At 38.8% G+C, this 17792-nt stretch overlaps 1 protein-coding gene across 1 annotated transcript in view; it reads right to left on the reverse strand.

Moving 5' to 3' along the window:
- Window positions 1–17792, reverse strand: part of GABRB1 (gamma-aminobutyric acid type A receptor subunit beta1) — a 122383-nt gene that overhangs the window by 52296 nt on the left and 52295 nt on the right. The window contains exon 4 of the mRNA XM_035550009.1: window positions 7963–8183. Within this exon, the coding sequence (XP_035405902.1) occupies window positions 7963–8183 (221 nt within the window). The remainder of the gene's footprint in view (window positions 1–7962; window positions 8184–17792) is intronic.

A 17792-nucleotide genomic window follows, 5' to 3' on the forward strand; every position in this document is an offset into this window, starting at 1 on the left:
TGTCCTTCAGCTTTAAAATTAAACATTTGTTACTCTTCTTGTATTGTCCAATTATTATTATTTTTTAATTCTTTGGATGGTATTAATGTAGTTAAATATTATCTTAACAATATTAAGATAACTAAGTAGGTGACAAATATTTTCAGTAATCTGAGTTTGATCCAGAATATGCTTGAATTAAGAGGTCTTTGAATAAGGCCTACTGGGCTTTGCTCTACAAAATTCCTATGATTCAGTTCTGCAGAGTGCTGTGCTTGAAAGCTGTGATCAATTACAGCATCTAAAGCTTGTATTTAAATTCAAGCCCATGAAGCCTGTTGTGAGTCCACCAGAATGCTTATGTACTTAATTACTGGTTGCATATTTACAGCTGAGTCCATATCCAATACTTTTTTTTTTCCTTTAAATACTCTCTATAGGATTCATTCCACCTGAAGTGTTTCCCCACTTTTCCTCATTTATTTTTACATTAAAAAACAAACAAGCAAACAAACAAAATAAGTATAAATAGAATAAGAATTAGTTGGCTGAAATGGGAGGTTAAAATCTCCAAAAGCTCTATGATTCTATGAAATCAATTATTGGGTATTATTTGCTAATTCAGTCCGAGTTCGTTAATAGCTGCTCCACACAGAGCTGCGCTTTCTCTGTATGTATATAAAGCCTATGGGGGCAAAGAGCGGGGGGAGACCCAGCTGGGGGAATTCAATGCATGTCCCCTCAGTGGCAAGGGGAGCACTTCTTTTTGGGGTGGAGGTGGCTTGTCCTATGTTGTTTGTGAGGACATTTGTGCTAATGGAAGATAGCAAGGCTTTCTCTGAATTACACCTGAGAAGGCGCTAGGGTTTTTTCCCATTTCTTGTAGGTTTTTAAAATAGCTTATAGGTTTCAGTCTTCCATTTCCATTTGTCCTATGTATTAACTAACAATTTACTACTTCATTTTACCAGGCTCCATTTTGTGGTTGACATTAAATAAAACTTATGGGGTGTGATTTGTATAGACCTTTACTACTGCAGGTAAAACGGAAAACCTGTAACTGCTTCTAAAATAAAAATACCGTTTTCAAAACACCATTGTGGTTTTAAGAGTGCACTTACTTTTGTCTTAAATTTCTTCAGTTATGGCCGTATGCTATAAATTACTACTGAGATCTCAGTCATGGGTATTCTTCCTCAAATGATATTAAATTATAAAAACCTGTGTTGGTTGACAAGCCACAATATGTATAACAAATGTGTGAATAAAGCAGTAGTGAGATTGCATTTCCTTGTACATATAGCATTTCATAGGTGTTAGTCCATCTATAGATGTAGCATAAAGGTTACAAATCCAACAGCTGCATGGCGGGGAAGTGCCTTCTGGGACGGGTATGGAGCAATGTGTTATGGAGATTTTCCCTCCTGTGCCCAGCTAAATACCAGAGAAATAAAGCCAGGCTGAATTGAGCTTCATGTGACGAATGGACTAAATGTGCTGCTCACCCACAGATTTATATCCCTATCATCCAGTAGCACTATGTCGTTTCCAATCTTTTTACATTAAGTGGAGTAGTAAGAAGCAATGATTTGGTCAGGGAAGAGTCCTGCAAGAGCAGGAGGAGCCAGGTTTGGGGACAGGCACTCGTGCCAGGACAGGAGGGTGCAGCTGAGCTGATGGGCAGCGTAAATGCAGGTTTCAACATCTAAGCTGGAGGAAAGTCTGTCTGGATCTGAATAATGTTTCTGAAATGCAATACACACAGTGGAGACTTAGAGATTTGTGCTGCTACTACAGCATTGCCCATGGCAGACAGGTTAAACAATGCAGGGGATGCTCTGTCTGGGGAAGAGACAACCATTAAAAAATCAAAAAGTACTTTTTATTTGAACTGGAGTAATGCAGTGGTTATTTGTCGTGAGCTTAGGAGTAGCCAGGTTGCAGATCCTTGCTATTTTTTTTTTTGTGTGTGTCTGAATATAATTAATTACATTAAATCTATATTAGATCTATGCAGCAATTCCCTTCCTTAGCTGCACAGCTCCATGACTGGTGTGGGAAGATTCTCTTTGTTCCTTCAAACACATGACTCAACCCTTTTGAAAAAGCTAGAAGAACAGAGTGAAAGGTCCCAAACTGAAAAAATAGCATTTTTCTTCCACTAGTCAGGCATCTTTCTCTGCTTTGGGACTGCTTCCTCTGTGAATACAGACACGAGTATGGTTTCCCCAGGACAGCAGAGTGTGGTTGTGGTGTCGAGCCTTGGCTCCTTTTTCCTTCTGAGGCGAACAAATGCTCCTAGCAGTGCACTTGGTGCTAGCATCTCCTGTGATTATGAGCTGTGCTGGTTGTCCATCAGGCGTCTTTGCTCCTGTAAAGGGAGTCTAGTGTGACCTGAAGCAGCCTGAACTGGCATCTGCAATGCACCCTTACCTTCTCCTAATAGCTGTAAATGTAGGAGTATAGTCATTTACCTGTGAATCTGAAAGCTGACACTCAGAATTTGAAAGGGAAACCAGCAATGATTTTTGGAGGTAGAAGAAATGACAAATGTTTGGCTGATTTATTTTTGTAAAAATTTTGCAAATCTTGTGGTTTCAAAAATATAAAGAAAGTCCCAAATTTTTTACTCCAGTATTTTATTTTTTTTTTAAATATACCTACTGCTAAATCTTGTGGTATTGATACATGGAAAAAAAAGGCACCTCATATTTTTTCCAAAGCCATTCTATCTCTTGATAAAAAGATGCTTTGTAAGTTGTTCTGTGTTTTCTGTAGAGTGAGATAAAAAGTAGCTTTTTAGATTACGTTGCTTTGTATCATTCTGAATGAGTGCTTTTTTTTTTTTTTTTGGCTGGAGCTGTTTAGAAACACAGGTGATGACAATAGATTGATTACCAGCATGAGCAGGCTGCCCGTTGCCATGATGGCAAGTTGGCAAGTCCTGAAAAGGACCTGATAACTGACTCTTTAATCAAATCCATGAGAGTGTTTGGAGGAAAACCAGAACGGCATAGCCCCAGATCATGACAACATAAAAACAATACACAAAACAGTGAAATTTCACTGTACTAAAAGATTTGGCTAGCAAATTTATTTAGTAACACTCTCAGATGTATTGCCATAATAGAGTGTCATGAAGGAAAGTTTATAATCAAATTTACAATCTAAAATTGTAATTTAAAACAGTGTTCTGCATTTAAATACAGCTTTTCTTGTATTCCACCCTTAGGATTCGTTAGATTGACTTCCATGGATATTGCATGAGTAAATGGCTAGTAAATCCAGTGTTGCATGGGTTGATTCACATTTGTGAATTGGTTGGAGATGAATGACTGTCCCACAGTATTTATGTTATAGCAGAACTTCTGCATGTAAGAAAGGGTGAAATAAGTCCTTACCTTGAAGGCAAAGATCCACCTTCCCCTTTCCAGTTATACTGGTGCCTAGTGTTGCTGCAGCAGTATGAAAACATGGTCTCACTAAACCAAAATTTGTCAGTGCTGTAAGCCAGCCTTTCTTTTACTTGTCAAGGCATGCTCAGTACCTCTGCCTTGAAATGAATGAAGATCTACTCTTAATGATGACAGATGGGTTTGTATTTGAACATCAGAAGGGAGGGAGATCTGTGTAAAGGTATCATTGAAGGCATGTTGCTCCTCTTAGCTAATATTTTTTGAAGGGTATGCAGCCCATTGTTGCTTTCAACACACCAGATGAAATTCTGCTGTCATTTATTTTGAGGCAATGTCACGATAACAGAACAGATGTCTCAGGAGAAATAAGATGTCATTGTTCTTCTAGTGAAATGTGGAGAAGAATTAAGAGATAGCAGAATAATACTAGGAAAGGATGATTTAAATCAGAGCTTCCATTCATAACATCGTGACATAAGAATTTGAGTTTGGAGTTCAGTACAACAAATTAATAATAATTCCTTTTAAAGACAGGCTATATCTCTAGCATCATACTCAAAAGAAGGAGAGAAAGGGCAAGCAAAAGAAAAACCCACATCACATGCATTGTTTGAGAAGCTAAAGCTTTGGGAGAGATTTGTAGGTAATCTTAGCTGAAAGGGCAATAAAAGTAGTGAGAGGGACTGCTAGCACCAAAAGGGCTACAGCTAATGTGGTCTGATAGCTTATTGAAAATGGAGGGGTGGGGGAGTGGAGGAGGTGGAAGAAGAATCCCCTATTTTACAGGCTGTGCTGGACCAGGCTAGAGCTGTCTCAGACACAACCCTCCCCATGCTGCAGTTTTGCATGTTGGCTCAAAGGGAATTTGCCTTAGGAAGCAGGTAGCTTCTTTATCCCAATACATTGTAGAAAATAATAATAGCTGCTGGAAGGAGTATTTGATAGAACCTGAAGTCACACATCACACATCAGGTACATAATGCTTAACAGCTGCACTCAACTTCCCTGGCATATTTGAAATGGAATTCAGTGGAAATATTAACATAGAGTTAGATATGTTTATGTGTGTTTACTTGCTTGGGCAATAGGATGAAAAAGTTATTTGGTAAGTAATGCTGCACATTATTCACTACCATGAATAATAAACACAAGTAGAATTTGCAATGGGACACATAACAGTAATTCACAGTTTTAGGGGGCAGAAGGCTTAGGAGTATGCTGTGTCTGTGCAAGTTGATATGCATGCATCATTCTTCAATCTGTTGTGATATAGCAGCTGAAAGTTACTGGAAAAAAAATAGCTAAAGGGGCTGTTTGTTTCCTCATAGAATTTGTACTATAATGGAGACATATGAAAGTGATAATATTTTGCTATATGAGATAAAACCAGTGCAATGTATTCAGTATGTATTTCCTTTGTTTATTCATCTGTAAAGCCAAACAATTAACCTTGCTTTATTTTTCCTCAGCTGTGTTGGGACTGATCATTGCATCACTGCCAAACTGCTGGGCACGTGGATGCAAGCAGAGCAGGTTGTTTAGAGCTGTTGTGATTGTTCCAGTTCCTGTTTAAGGAAGCCAGTAAAATTTCATCTGAACCTAAAAAGAAGCATTTAACTCTGGACTGAAAAACAGAACATGTACATGGGGAATAGGAGCCATGGGGGAGAGCAAGCATTTAAATCATCCATGAGGGATGGTTTTAGGCTCTGTCTGAGAGGACTGGTGATCTGCTGGGAGCTCAGACCCCAGTATGCAGCATAATTGGTGCTGTCTGCCTTGTTCCAGCCATGCCAGGCTCATGCTCCATTGTCAGTAACCGAAGTGAAACTCACAGGTTGTGGCTCCTCTGTGTGAGGTTTGGTGATACGCTCTTTGCACTCTCTACTGTGTAGAAGCTCTATGCAAACTAAGACTCTGCAAAGTTTCTTCTCTGCCCACGAGGCTAAGACTGGAGCTGTGCTGAATTTTCGAACAGGCGATGTTTAATTTCACCTCAGAACACTTTCTGCAATGTCTTCTCTCTTATGAGGCATGTGTGTCATCTTGTATATGAAGAAAGTGTTGCTTGTATGAACTAAGGGTAATCTGTAGGCTGACAGAGGCATGTTTATTACCATAAGGAAAGTGACCTCTAATAGACACAAAATGTTCAGCGCAGTAATTGCCATCTGTAGTATGAAACCCGCTTCAATGTCTCTTAACTTAATTCTTCCTTCTGCTCTTTGTCTTTGATTAGGTCGTTCATGTGGGATTGGGACATTACATGTGTTTTCACTGGCAGACTGCAGATCAAATACTGCTCACCAGATGCATCTAAGCAGCTGTTTTGTTCTTGGAGAAATTATGGCACAGCAGCTTGAGCTGCAAACAAGACCCAACAGCTGAACATCACCAACCATGTGCAGGAAGAGGTGAAGAGGCTGCTGGTGGAGACAGGGACACGTCTGGCAATGCCTGGCTCTCTTGAGCCCTTGCTGTCTTCTCTGAGGTGAGGAGAGAAAAAGCAGAAGCCCAGGAGAGGCCTAGGTTGCCCTTGTGCCATTTATGTTCTGGAATGCATGTGGAATATAGATTGCCCTGTATGTCAGTGAGGTGGTGTTTTTTTTTTTTTTTTTCCTACTGAGATAGGTGAGGTATTGAATGGGGTATTAAGCTGCAGAGCTGCATCAGTTGCAGAGCTCATGCTTAACCATCCCAATACGAATGGTTATTTAATCACACCAACCAGGAGCCTTGTTATGTGAAGGATACCATCTTTGCTGTTGCACTGGAGGTTTGCCTGAGCACCTCTGAGACTAAGAGCACAAACTGTTATGCTCAGCAGTGTCACGGCTTCTTGTCCAGGCTCACACTTTGTGGATGAGGCCTGTAAGAGGACTTGCAGCAGATTCACCAGATGCTACAGCTTCTTTTGCTGTCTTCTGCAGAAGACAGTTATTGATATCAGATGTGCAGCATATATATGGAAATATGTGCACAACATATACTGCTAGGTGTAGTTTATGTTGTACACAACTGCTTGTGAAGGACTACTTGGCTCTAATATACTCTTTTGCCACTATGCAAACCCTGGAATGAAATAAATCTATTTCCTGGCCTTATACAAACAAACAAAAAGTATTTTGAAAAATTCTCAGGCCAAAATGTCCTTTAATGATAACGGTTTTGCTAAATAGATTTTCAGTTTGATTGAAAAGAACTGTAGGAGGTCAGAAGGCAATGGGAAAGATGTGTTTTTTACATGCTCTGTTTAGCAGGTCATAATGACAGTCTGTAGTCTATCAGCTATTTCCTCATGGGTTCCTTGTTTTCCTTTTCACAACTGAAGCAGCAATTTTTCTGTAACAGAACAGATCTGGCTGTATCAAAGTGCCTTGGTGGCAAGTGATGCATGACCTTTGAATCTAATGAGTTCAAAAGAAAAATTATGATAAACCAAAGTAATAATTTTTAAATGATTTTTTGTTTGTTTCTTGTGACCCTTGAGTTGATGGGTTGGAAAGTTCTCTCTGAGTGCATGGGTAATGATATATTTATAGAAGGTTGTGCTTTTATAGGGTAACATGTGCCTTTAAACTTTTATTTTCAGTAAACTCTAAGTTATCTTTCCCAAAATATTACTTTCATTTTGAATTGCTACAGCAGTTCCTCCCCTGCTCCCCCCCCACCCTCCTCCATTTTCGCCTCCTGTTTTATGAATTATTTTAAGGTATTTTCATCTAGGTTTTATGTTTTATGTGATTTTTTTTTCCTTGTTAACTGAAGTATGGTTTTGGTTTTATGCTCTCCAGGCATTTTCAGTGTTGAATGATACCAGTGATCAAAGGCTGTTTCAAGCAAGCAATGTGTTTTCCCCTTCCACCCACCCCTCAGCAAAGCTACCTTAACTTTAAAAATTATGCAAAGCCTACTCAAGCTCTGCAGCCTAAGATGCAGCTTGGTTTGGTTTTAATTATACATTTTGAACATTATCATTAGATCATGTCTGTTCAGATCTTAGAATATATTTTATCTACAGGGGTGAATATAGGTTGTACTGTATAAAGTAGCAGTGGTGGTGTGAAGAGACAATGATAAACCAAGGCTGATTAAAGAAAATCTATATTCACAAGCATCAGTAATCCTTAAATAGTTCATGTAAATTTACAAATTCACTCTTTTTATTCCCTACCAAATGTTGGATGCATTTCTTCAGATGACTCCCAAATTTTACATTTTATATCATTCTAAAGAACTGCCTGAAAGATTTCAGAAGGAAGTGTTTGTCTAAGTTATGGCTGATTATCAGGTAAGAACAGTACTAACATGCTCAGAAGAGCTGAAAAATACACTTTACTTTGCTTAGTTATAGCTAATAAAAGTAATTTTGATGCCTTGTGGAAAATAGTTGGATGTATTTTTATGCTGTATATAGTATATTTGCTGACTTTCAAAGCCACAGTGAGAAACCAAGAAAAAGGAGAGCATTGGTAACACCTGCACTTACCAACCACTAGCCATATGTCTGATTTAAAACAAGCAAACAAACAACAAGCAAAACCAAAACCAAAAAATCACAACATACCGTAGACCGTAAAGGACTGTCCCATCTGGATGGAGCCGAATCATTCGGTTTTTCACTGTCACCCCATGGACAAATGATTTCTTGTCATTTAGGAAATATGTGTCAGGCACCCAGAGCTGGTCAGCCACTCTGTTGTCCAGTGTTAGGTTCAGAGGTATTCCAGAATAAGAAAGCCTTTTATCCCTCCAGGACTGCTGGAAGTACATGGTAAGGGTGTAATCCTACAGAATAAATGAGAAAGGCTTTTTGTATTTTGCATACTGAATAACTTAACATAAATTTAGTTTTAAATAACTTTCTGCTCAGTAGCTGAATACCAGAAAAGCACCAGGAAGTTTAAGGTTCATTGCAATGTCGTCAGAAACCATGACCATGAGTCTTGGCTTGTTTGTGTTAATGTTGAACTTCACACTACTCCCCAGTGGCAGTGACCAACCACCCCAACACCCCTGGCCATGGGCTTAAAAAACCTCTTGTGCCAGAGGGAATGCATAGTATGTTTGGCTCTCCAGTCTATAGGCTATAGGGTCTCCAGTCTACAGACCATGCTTGCCATCTTTTGACAGGTTTTCTTTAACATGAAAAAAACAGGGTTTTGTTGACCTCAGTCAAATAGCCTTGAACACGATTGAAAACACCTTTTGATATTTGCTGTCTTCATCCTGAAAGATTCCCCCCACAATCCAGAAAGCCAGCAGTCCCTAGTCTGTCTGAGAAAGAGCAAAAATGACTGCAGAAAGTATAATGAACAATTTCTCATGCTGAGAGGGCTGCAGTTTCAAGGTGTAATGACCTTTGGTAGCTGGGCTCATCTCACCTGAGCCCAGAGAATGTGATGCTTTCTGGCACTGGCAACCAAACATTACTGCATAGAAAATGAACATTGCCTGACTATTACACTGTAGCTTAGGGGAAGTACCATTTAGGAAGTCCTTCAGCTTTGCACATGGTCAGGAAAGAAACTGTTGTAAAAGACTTCTGGTCTGACTTACTCCCTCAAGTCTTTCACTTTGTGCATTTAGTCGTTTCAAATGTACTCAATTTTTTGATGTGGAAAAGCCCACATACTTTATGTCTGATGGAGTTCTTAATGTCTGGAACAGCAGTATGTGGACTGCTGGTTTTATCTTCCTTATCTTCTCTCCCACCCCCTTTTTCAAGTGGCAGGTCACTTCGTCACACTTTTAGCAATAAAAGAGCAGTAACATTATAGATGTTGGGTAAGATTTTCTTTTATGTGAGAGAAGGCCTCACCTCTGTCATCCTTACAAACCCTAGCCTGTACTGTAATTTTGGAAGAAATAGCATAAAAGCTGTCTGTGATTTCTTCTCTTCATCTTCACTGGCTTCTTAAGAATGTACCACTACCATGAAAATCAAAGCACTGTTGTTACCTTTCAAAAAGACTTTCTGCCTGGAATGTTGCACCTAGTAGAGCTATAAACTATAGGCTGATCACTAATAAAATAAGTTAATATTAATAAAAATATTGCTTGCTCTGGGCCTGCAGTAGTTGCCTTGTGTAGAGGACATTCCATGACTTGGTGATCAGCAGACTTATACATTATGTAATTTACATCAGTTCTGAGCATCAATTTTCAAGCATCTCCTAGATGTGCCCTTTTCAGGACTGCAAGGTGGATGGTTACCCATGGCAGAGCCAAGAGGTGGTATGCAGAAGGTGTAAGTCTTGACCGCATAACTAGGAGCAGGTAGGAGGAGGTCAGGACAGCTACTTTTCCTTTTCACAGCACGCTGATTAAGCACAGAACTACAAAGTTCCTTGGGAACAGAGCAACTGTTTATTTCTAATTTTGCCTCAGATTAATTTAATCTGCGAAGGAGTCTCTGGCTGGACTCTGACCATGTATGCTTGGCTCAGTGTGTAGAAACTTGAGGCGGAAAGGCTTCAACCCACCCTTGCCTCTACAGCCATCTTCCAGCTGGAGAATTAAAGAGGTCAAAACCTTTGTCATGGGTAACTGTCACTGCTGCAGAAATATCTGGATGGGCGGACTATTTGGCTTCTCAGCTGCTGATGAGTTACCAATTGTTAGCAAGTGTGGTACAAATTTAAGTCACCACCCAATTTCACTTTCTATTTCAAAGGTTGCTGAGGGAAAGGACAGCTGTATCCATTGCCACTTCTACAACAGCATGGTTTAAAAACAGTAACAACAGCAATAATGACAATAAAAAGAACAACATAAACCCTTTTGTCGCCTTTTGTGTTTCTTCCTGAAATTTAAGTGTAAGGAAGGCACAGTGCATGTGCTGATGCTGCCCTGCCAGCTGTTGCTGAAGGGGCTGTTGCGCTGACAGGTTTATGTGACAGGAGTAATGTGCTGAGGTGTGCACTACACTCTGCTGAATATGTGATTTGTAATTTAAATGGTGGAAAAAGCATGGAGAAACATGAACCCTGAGGAAGCAAATTTTTGAGAATGTGATGTACAATTTGGATAGCTTTGGGTTAGAAGCAAGCACTTAAAGAAAAGTGAAATCCTTGCCTTTCCTTCGTTTTAGAGATACACAGAGACCAGATGTGAGCTGAATGAGAAAAAAAAAATCAATATTCTCGTGCAGTTTTCATATGTTATATCTTTTTTCTATCCTGCCCTATTTCAACCAATTTTACATAGAAAAGGTTTCATAAATGTCTGATACAAGTTAAATTTTCAATGCTCAGCCCTTTGCTTGGTACCCTCTGTCTTCTGTCTAATTCAGCAGAGACAATGCAGTCTGCAGTACAGATGGAATACGAATTCCAATTACACATAATTATCTTTTTTTCCCTTCCTGCTTTCCTTTATATTTTCACCATGTCTAAAAGCTGCTTTTGTAAAGCTGTCATGTCACCCTGGAGAAAAAGGCTAAAAATTGAGGATTTTCTGTGTGTGATGGATCCCAAAGATCAATCAGAGAGAAAAATAGCCAAGATAGGCTACAAGATATCTTAAGGATGTGATCAGGAAAAAAAAAAAGTCTCTTGGCTATGGCTAGTGGTAGAAAATAAATTGCTATTTTTAGCATCACAGTCTGTCTCAGAAATTTTATTTCATCCAGCTGTGCTTTACACAGAATACTACTGTTGGTGACACTGCAGGAGAGACAATAAGCCTGTGCCCCACAGCTGTGTTGTACTATAGAAATATGTGGCATACCAACAAGTGTTAGTGGGAAGAGCAAACCTGAGCTTTATCTTAAAGGAATGTCAATGTTTCTTAACTCAGAAAGAGTTGTATTTTCTTTCCATTCTCTAGAACCCAAGAGAGTTACTCTTCAATATTTTAATGAAGAAAATAAGTTGTATATTGTGTTTGTGAGAATCTTATTTCATTGTGAGTTTTTATTTTAAAAAGAAAAGTTTAAAGTTAGTGGTAATGTAATTTTATGTAATGGTTATTTTGATGTAAAAAATATATCTGAACTATAATAGTGCAATATATATATATATATGTATGGAATGTAGTCTTACCTTTCTCCTATTTGATCAGTGAGGAATGAAATACCAGCAAAACATATGGCTAGCTTCACCTTGGGATTTTTTCTATTATCACAATTTGTTATACTTTACAGTAGCGTATGTGAGGTGAGAATTTAATGACTAACCACTTTCTAGCCTGTACAATTTGTTCAGGATTCTGTAGTTTCAAGCTCTAGGGTATACGAATAATATCTGAATCTTCCATATCTATAGTGGTGGTTGCCTGCAGAATTTTTTAAGTTTAAATGACAACTTCCTAAGATCTCAAGCATCTGTCTAGATGTGAAAATAAATCAGACTATGTTTAATGTTTGCATTTAGGGATTTCTAATCCTGAATTTAAAAAGAAGAGCCCAATGTAAAACTAAAAAGAAAGAAAGAAATGAATCTGCTTCTGCAGATAACTGTTCATTTGAATAATTTAGCTTTAAAAAATCAGTTTTTAGAAACACATTGAATGTTTCTGCATAACTGTACTTATTATAACAAAAGAAAAAAAAGCTAGAATATTCCTGAAAATGTATGATATTTCAGTATCTATAATTGAGCTGTCCATGATTTCCTCAAAAAGTCCAGGTTGGATGGAGCTGATCTAGGACAACCTGACCTAGTAGGAGGTGTCCTTGCCCATGGCAGGGAGGGTGGAACTAGGTGGTCTTTAAAGTCCCTTCCAAGCCAAACCATCCTGTGATTCTGTGAAATGCTGCTCTATTTTTCTATAGTATAGTCTTCTTCCTAGTGGTAAATGTCTAAGCACTAGTGATAACATTGTTTTGATGTATAGTGATTTTTTTTTGTATGTGATGAAGCCTGATGTGTTAAAATTAGATGATTTTTTTATTTACTCAGTAATTGTGCAATTTCTTTTTTTTTCTTTTTTTTTTTTAATGAAACTGAAAAGGTGTGAGTAAGTGTGTATGGATGTCTACTGTAGTATGTAAGTCAATCTGTGTATCAGTAACATGAACTGTGAGAGGAGAATGCCTACTGGACTTCAGGATGGCTCTGGCATCTCCATTTTTGGGTTTAAAACTTCTTAGAGCAAGAACACAAGCTGTCATATGGGTACACATACGCATTATCGATAAACACATTTTGATTTTAGCTAAATTGATTTCAGATGTAGGATGTGATGAGTGACAGGAGGCATCACCTAGATGGGGTCCTGCTGAGTTTGGAGTGTGTAATTACTTTTCTGGTTGGATTACATGGAGTAACTTCCATATGGTACCCTGCAACCCAGTTGGAAACACTATCTTACATTACCCTTTGTCAGTTTTAGAAGATTAAGAAAAGCTTCCCAAACTTCAGCTGAGCTTCATTCAAAACTGACAGGATTATGAGCTCAGGTCAATTTTGCACCAAAACCGACTGTCAAGTATGGACTAAACTAGGAGTTAATTTGGTGGGTTGAAATGGCTCCATGTAGGGCAGTGGAAGTTAGGAAGCCTTCCTGTAGCTCCAAAGTGAAATGAAATAGTTGGAAAAAACAAAACTTTGTCTCCCCTCTTTCTAAAGATGCTCAACATATTTAGAAATATCTCAATAAACAAATCTTTTCTTGTTTTCACTGTTGAATTCATTTTAAAGTTAAAATATTGGTAGACTTCAAGTGGATGGGTTGCTGAGCTAATTTCCATAACATAATACTGATAGAAACAGGAGACATTTCTCATTAGCTTGGCTTGTGTGAGGCATTTTAATGAGGTGTAATAGGTTAAGACACATGCTTACATGTTAGTCTCAGGTAAGAGAAAGATTCTGTGAAAATGTGAATAAGAGAAACTAACATATTTTCCTCTAACTGGCAAATTTATTTCTTAATCTGAATTTAATCAGGCTCATAAATAAACATTGGCACCAAGCTTCACTCTTCACCTAGGTAATATAAATTTCTTGTATGAGAGAAAATGAATGGACTACTCATTCTTCTTGGACTTGAAGTTAAAAAAAGCAATTTGTAGTTCCAGTAAATAATATAGTGGAGATCTGTCATACAATGCTAATTCCCTTTTTATTTCTATTATTTTGTTCACTATATATTTGAATAGTTTCATTGTGCAATGTGTATAGATGATGTAAGGGCAATAATGGATATTTTCTTTCCTGTTAAACCTCTGCATCTCTCTGAAACCAGTAGAGATGCATTAAAATGGCTAGGTAATTTCCACTTGTTGGTAATTTTCACTGTGTGGTTTACTAGTTCAGCACAGCAGAACATGTGAAATATGTTGCTTTACTATAATCTAACTTCCTGAGGGACACGCTGGTCTCACCCTGCTTATTTGCTAATTTACAGACTCCAGTAGAATAAAAGACCAGTATAAATGTCTGCTACACTGGCACACACTTTGGTGTTTAACAGACTGCAGGCATGCATGTTTTAAGAGGAAAATAGTGGGAATCTTTTAACTTGCAGTGTTCAGCGGTATGATCTAAAATGTTTTCCCTCTTCCCAAGATTGTCTCAGTCTAAGTTCTGTTACTGTTTTATATGTTTAAGTAGTGAATATCAAAACACATCCCAAAAGTCTTAACAGCAAAAAATTAACACTATGAATGTAATTCTTAGCAGAAAATAGTAAATGGAAGGATATTATGTGAATCCATAGCTGTTCTAGCTCAATTCAACGTCAAAGATTAGAACTCTAGATGAGTTTGTGCATGAGGGCACTGTGCAGCAAAATAAATATGAGAAACACATCAATGTTACATACTTTTAATAGATAACAGTGTATATTGATAGCGGTGGAATACATACTGTACACCCAAACAAACTTAAATTTAAATCACGTCCTTGAGAAGCATCCAATAATCAAGTATCTGGCAGCACTACAGAAAATGAGATGCAATGCAATTCAAATACAGTATAACTTAATCAAGACAAACATAACTGAAATCACAATTTAAAATTAAATGTGGAGTGATGATCAGGACACTAATACTGACTGAAAAAAGGCCATAGATATAGAATACCAATGTACGTAAATCCTGCAGTGATTGCAAGCTGTGATTAATTAGGGAAGATTACCTTCCATGTTTGCTGGATACAGAGAAGGGAAAGGTAGAGTTTAAGACAAGGTAATTGCTGTACTTGCAAATTGGAAAAGGCATGTTCATTCATATGTTGTAAGCATGCTAGGGCATCAGAGGAAGGTGTTAGTGTTTGTTCAGTAACAGCTGTCCTTTGGTCCATCTTGGGATCTTGGAAACCTAGGGAAGATTCATGCCCTCAACCTTCAAAAGAGCTATTTTAAGGCAAAGGAATGTAAATTGTGTGTAATTACCAATACATACTTTGTGCTTAATTGCATACAGGGTACAAAAATTAGTGGAAAACATTTTTACCCAAATTATGGAGGAAGAAAATTCATGTTCTATTCATTCTATTCTCTAAAAACGTCAGGGAAGCTACATGTTTCTATTAAGCCTGCAGTCCAGCTGAGCAAGGAGGTCGGTGAGTTGTAGTGATTGATTGTATTTGCCTTTTTTTTTCTAAGGGCATAGGTTAGTGCTCCTCTGGCTTTGTTTGTAAGTGAAGACTGAAGCAGCATATGTTGTCTCGTTCCCCTCTTCAGCCTAAGGTAGCAGGAGGAGGGGGAAGGAGGTTGGAAGCATGTACTCAAATTATTCAATGTGCTATCTTGTTTCACAGGACATGGTTCTTGTGAATTAGACTTCTGTCAGGGAAACAAGATAGGAAGCTCCGCTGCCTACAGGATGATAGAAAAAAAAATCTTCTGGTGAGATAAACTATTTTATATATTTTTTAACAGGATTAGAATTTTCTCAAAGCAAGCTTCACTTTCGCAGAAATCACATTTTCTGTCAGAAAATTGCCAATCGCTTGAAGATGCAAGATTTCTGTAGGAGAAAAAGTTGTGTAAGATATTGTTATTTTGTTTGATCCATTTGGTAGTTCTAGTTGATAGTGAAGTGCCCTGCACTTTTTCAGAAGTGCTGGTAATTCTCCAGAGAAGTGTCTCATAAACCTTGTTGGCATTTATAACCTCACAATTAAATTAAGTATGTAGCATCACAGTTGTTTCTTACAGAAAGCAGCAGAGATCTGGCAGGAGTCCGCATAGCTGTAATGATGATTTCCTTTATTGTTCAAAGCACAGCCAGGAACAAGATTAGGCTCATTATAAGTGTAGCATGTTGTAAGTGAATGCACTTATCATTACTGTATTGGGATCCAATATTACTCTTTTCAGTCAATGGCAGAAGTCCCCTTAACTACAATGGGATTAGAATCATGTCCAATGTCTTCAATCATTACTGAAAAAAGGAAAGCAGAGGGCAAAGTATCTCTCAGTTCTTGAAAGAAGACCATCTATTTTGTTGCATTTTTTTTTCAGTGTTTTGATGCATGTATTTATTACTGCTTCTGAGATTTAAATGGGCTGTTATGATAGTTGTGCTTCATTGATCTGCCATTATTTAACTTAGAGGAGGCTAAAATCCCCCTCTTAAAATCTTCTCTTTTCTACTCTGTGTTATGTGGAGAAGAAGAGTTAGTACTTCTGTACTTGGGATTGGTTTCCCATTTAATTGCCCTCTGCTTTTGCTCTCTTATTTGAGCTTTGCTAGCCTGGGAGGCCTGAACATGCTGCTTGTTGTATGGGAAGAAAAGAGATCACAGAATCATAGAATATCCCGAGCTAGAAGGGTCTCGCAAGGATCAGCGAGTCCAACCCCTGGCTCCACACAGGAGCACCCCAAAATCATACCATATGTCTGAGAGCGTTGTCCAAATGCTTCTTGAACTCCATCAGGCTCTGTGCCATGACCACTTCCCTGGAGAGCCTGTCCCAGTGCCTGACCACCCTCTGGGTGAAGAACCTTGTGTGTGTTCATATGCAGGTATGAAAGGGAACAGTGGAATGATATTTGAGGACTGTGACTTTTTGCCCAAGTAGTGCTGTCTTCACCCTCTCTGCAGAGCAAGCACTCCAAGGTAAAGGAATTTCAAGCTTTAATTTATGTTTCAAAATATTTCATATTCCAGCCAGCTTGGGCTGAAAGCATGAATACACAGGAGTGAAGATGGTCATTTGGTAGGAAACAGTACCTCTGAGGTTCTAGCATTGAACTACTTGAAGGTGGCTCCTTAGGGACTGGAAGGATGACTCTTAAAGGGGTGGGCATAGATCAGCTCTGAGGGTCTACCACTTGATGTGTGATATGAGGAATAAAACTAAGAAAATGTTGCTGGAAAGATGCAGCATGTTAAAGTTTCAGTAAAGTGAAAACATTGCAGAAAAGTGGAGAATTAAACAAACACCACTTCCCTTGGTACCAATAAGAAAGAGAATTGGAAAGGAGCCCTTTTTGATGACAACAGTTGTTTCCGAAGCACTTGATGTTTTTCTTGTAATTTCCAGTTAGCTCAGCAGGCGTGAACTATGAGCCCATTAGGAAGTGTACTGCATGTCTATGGAGGATGGCACAGCAATAAGAGCTCAGAATTCCTCATGGTGTCAGTGAACAGTGCTGCAGGCAAAGCTGAGCTGATTGTTAGCCTGGGAGCAGATGGAAGTTGTTTGCTGAATTTTATCTTATACACTACTCACAGGCTTCACTTTCCCGTTTCTCTCCCCCATCCCGGAGAGGGAGGGGGGAGGGTGAGCGAACGGCTGTGTGGTGTTTGGCTGCCAGCCGGGCTAAACCACAACAGTAAGCCATAACACATTGCGTGCTAATTTTATTAGCACTGGACAGAAAGTTGAAGAGAACATGACCCCACAAGAGAACAGTGTGCCCACATTTTCCCTGATCTTTCTTTTTCTATTTATGTACTTGCAGAACTGTCTTTTGTTACCATTCACATCCCTTGCCAGATTCAACTCCAGGTCAGCCTTGACTTTTCCAACCCTATGCCTGCAACACAGAACAGCAACTCTGTACTTCTCTTGGGTCACCTGCCCTTGCTTCTACCTCTGGTACTTTTCCTTTTATGTCTGAATTCATTAGAAATGATCATCCATGCTGATCTCCTGCTGCTTTTTCTTGAATTTATGCTTGTCAGGATGGATCTTTCTTGAACTTGGAGAAGCTGATCCTTGGATATCAGCCAGCTCTCCCAGACCACTCTTTACTCCAGAGCCATATCCTATGGGATTCTTCCAAGCAGATCTTTAAAGAGGTTGAAGTCTGTCCCCCTGAAATCCAGGTCTGGGTCCTGGTTTTTGTCCTGTTACCTCATCTTGGGATCCTGAACTCCACCATCTCATGGTCACTACAGCTAAGACTGCCTCTGACTTCCATGTCTTGGACCAGTTCTCCCTTGTTTGTAACTATCAGGTCCAGCAGAGCACCTTCGCTTGTTGGCTTCTTAATTA

This window comes from Cygnus atratus, chromosome 4, assembly GCF_013377495.2.
Source record: "Cygnus atratus isolate AKBS03 ecotype Queensland, Australia chromosome 4, CAtr_DNAZoo_HiC_assembly, whole genome shotgun sequence".
In the NCBI taxonomy this organism is placed as follows: domain Eukaryota; kingdom Metazoa; phylum Chordata; class Aves; order Anseriformes; family Anatidae; genus Cygnus; species Cygnus atratus.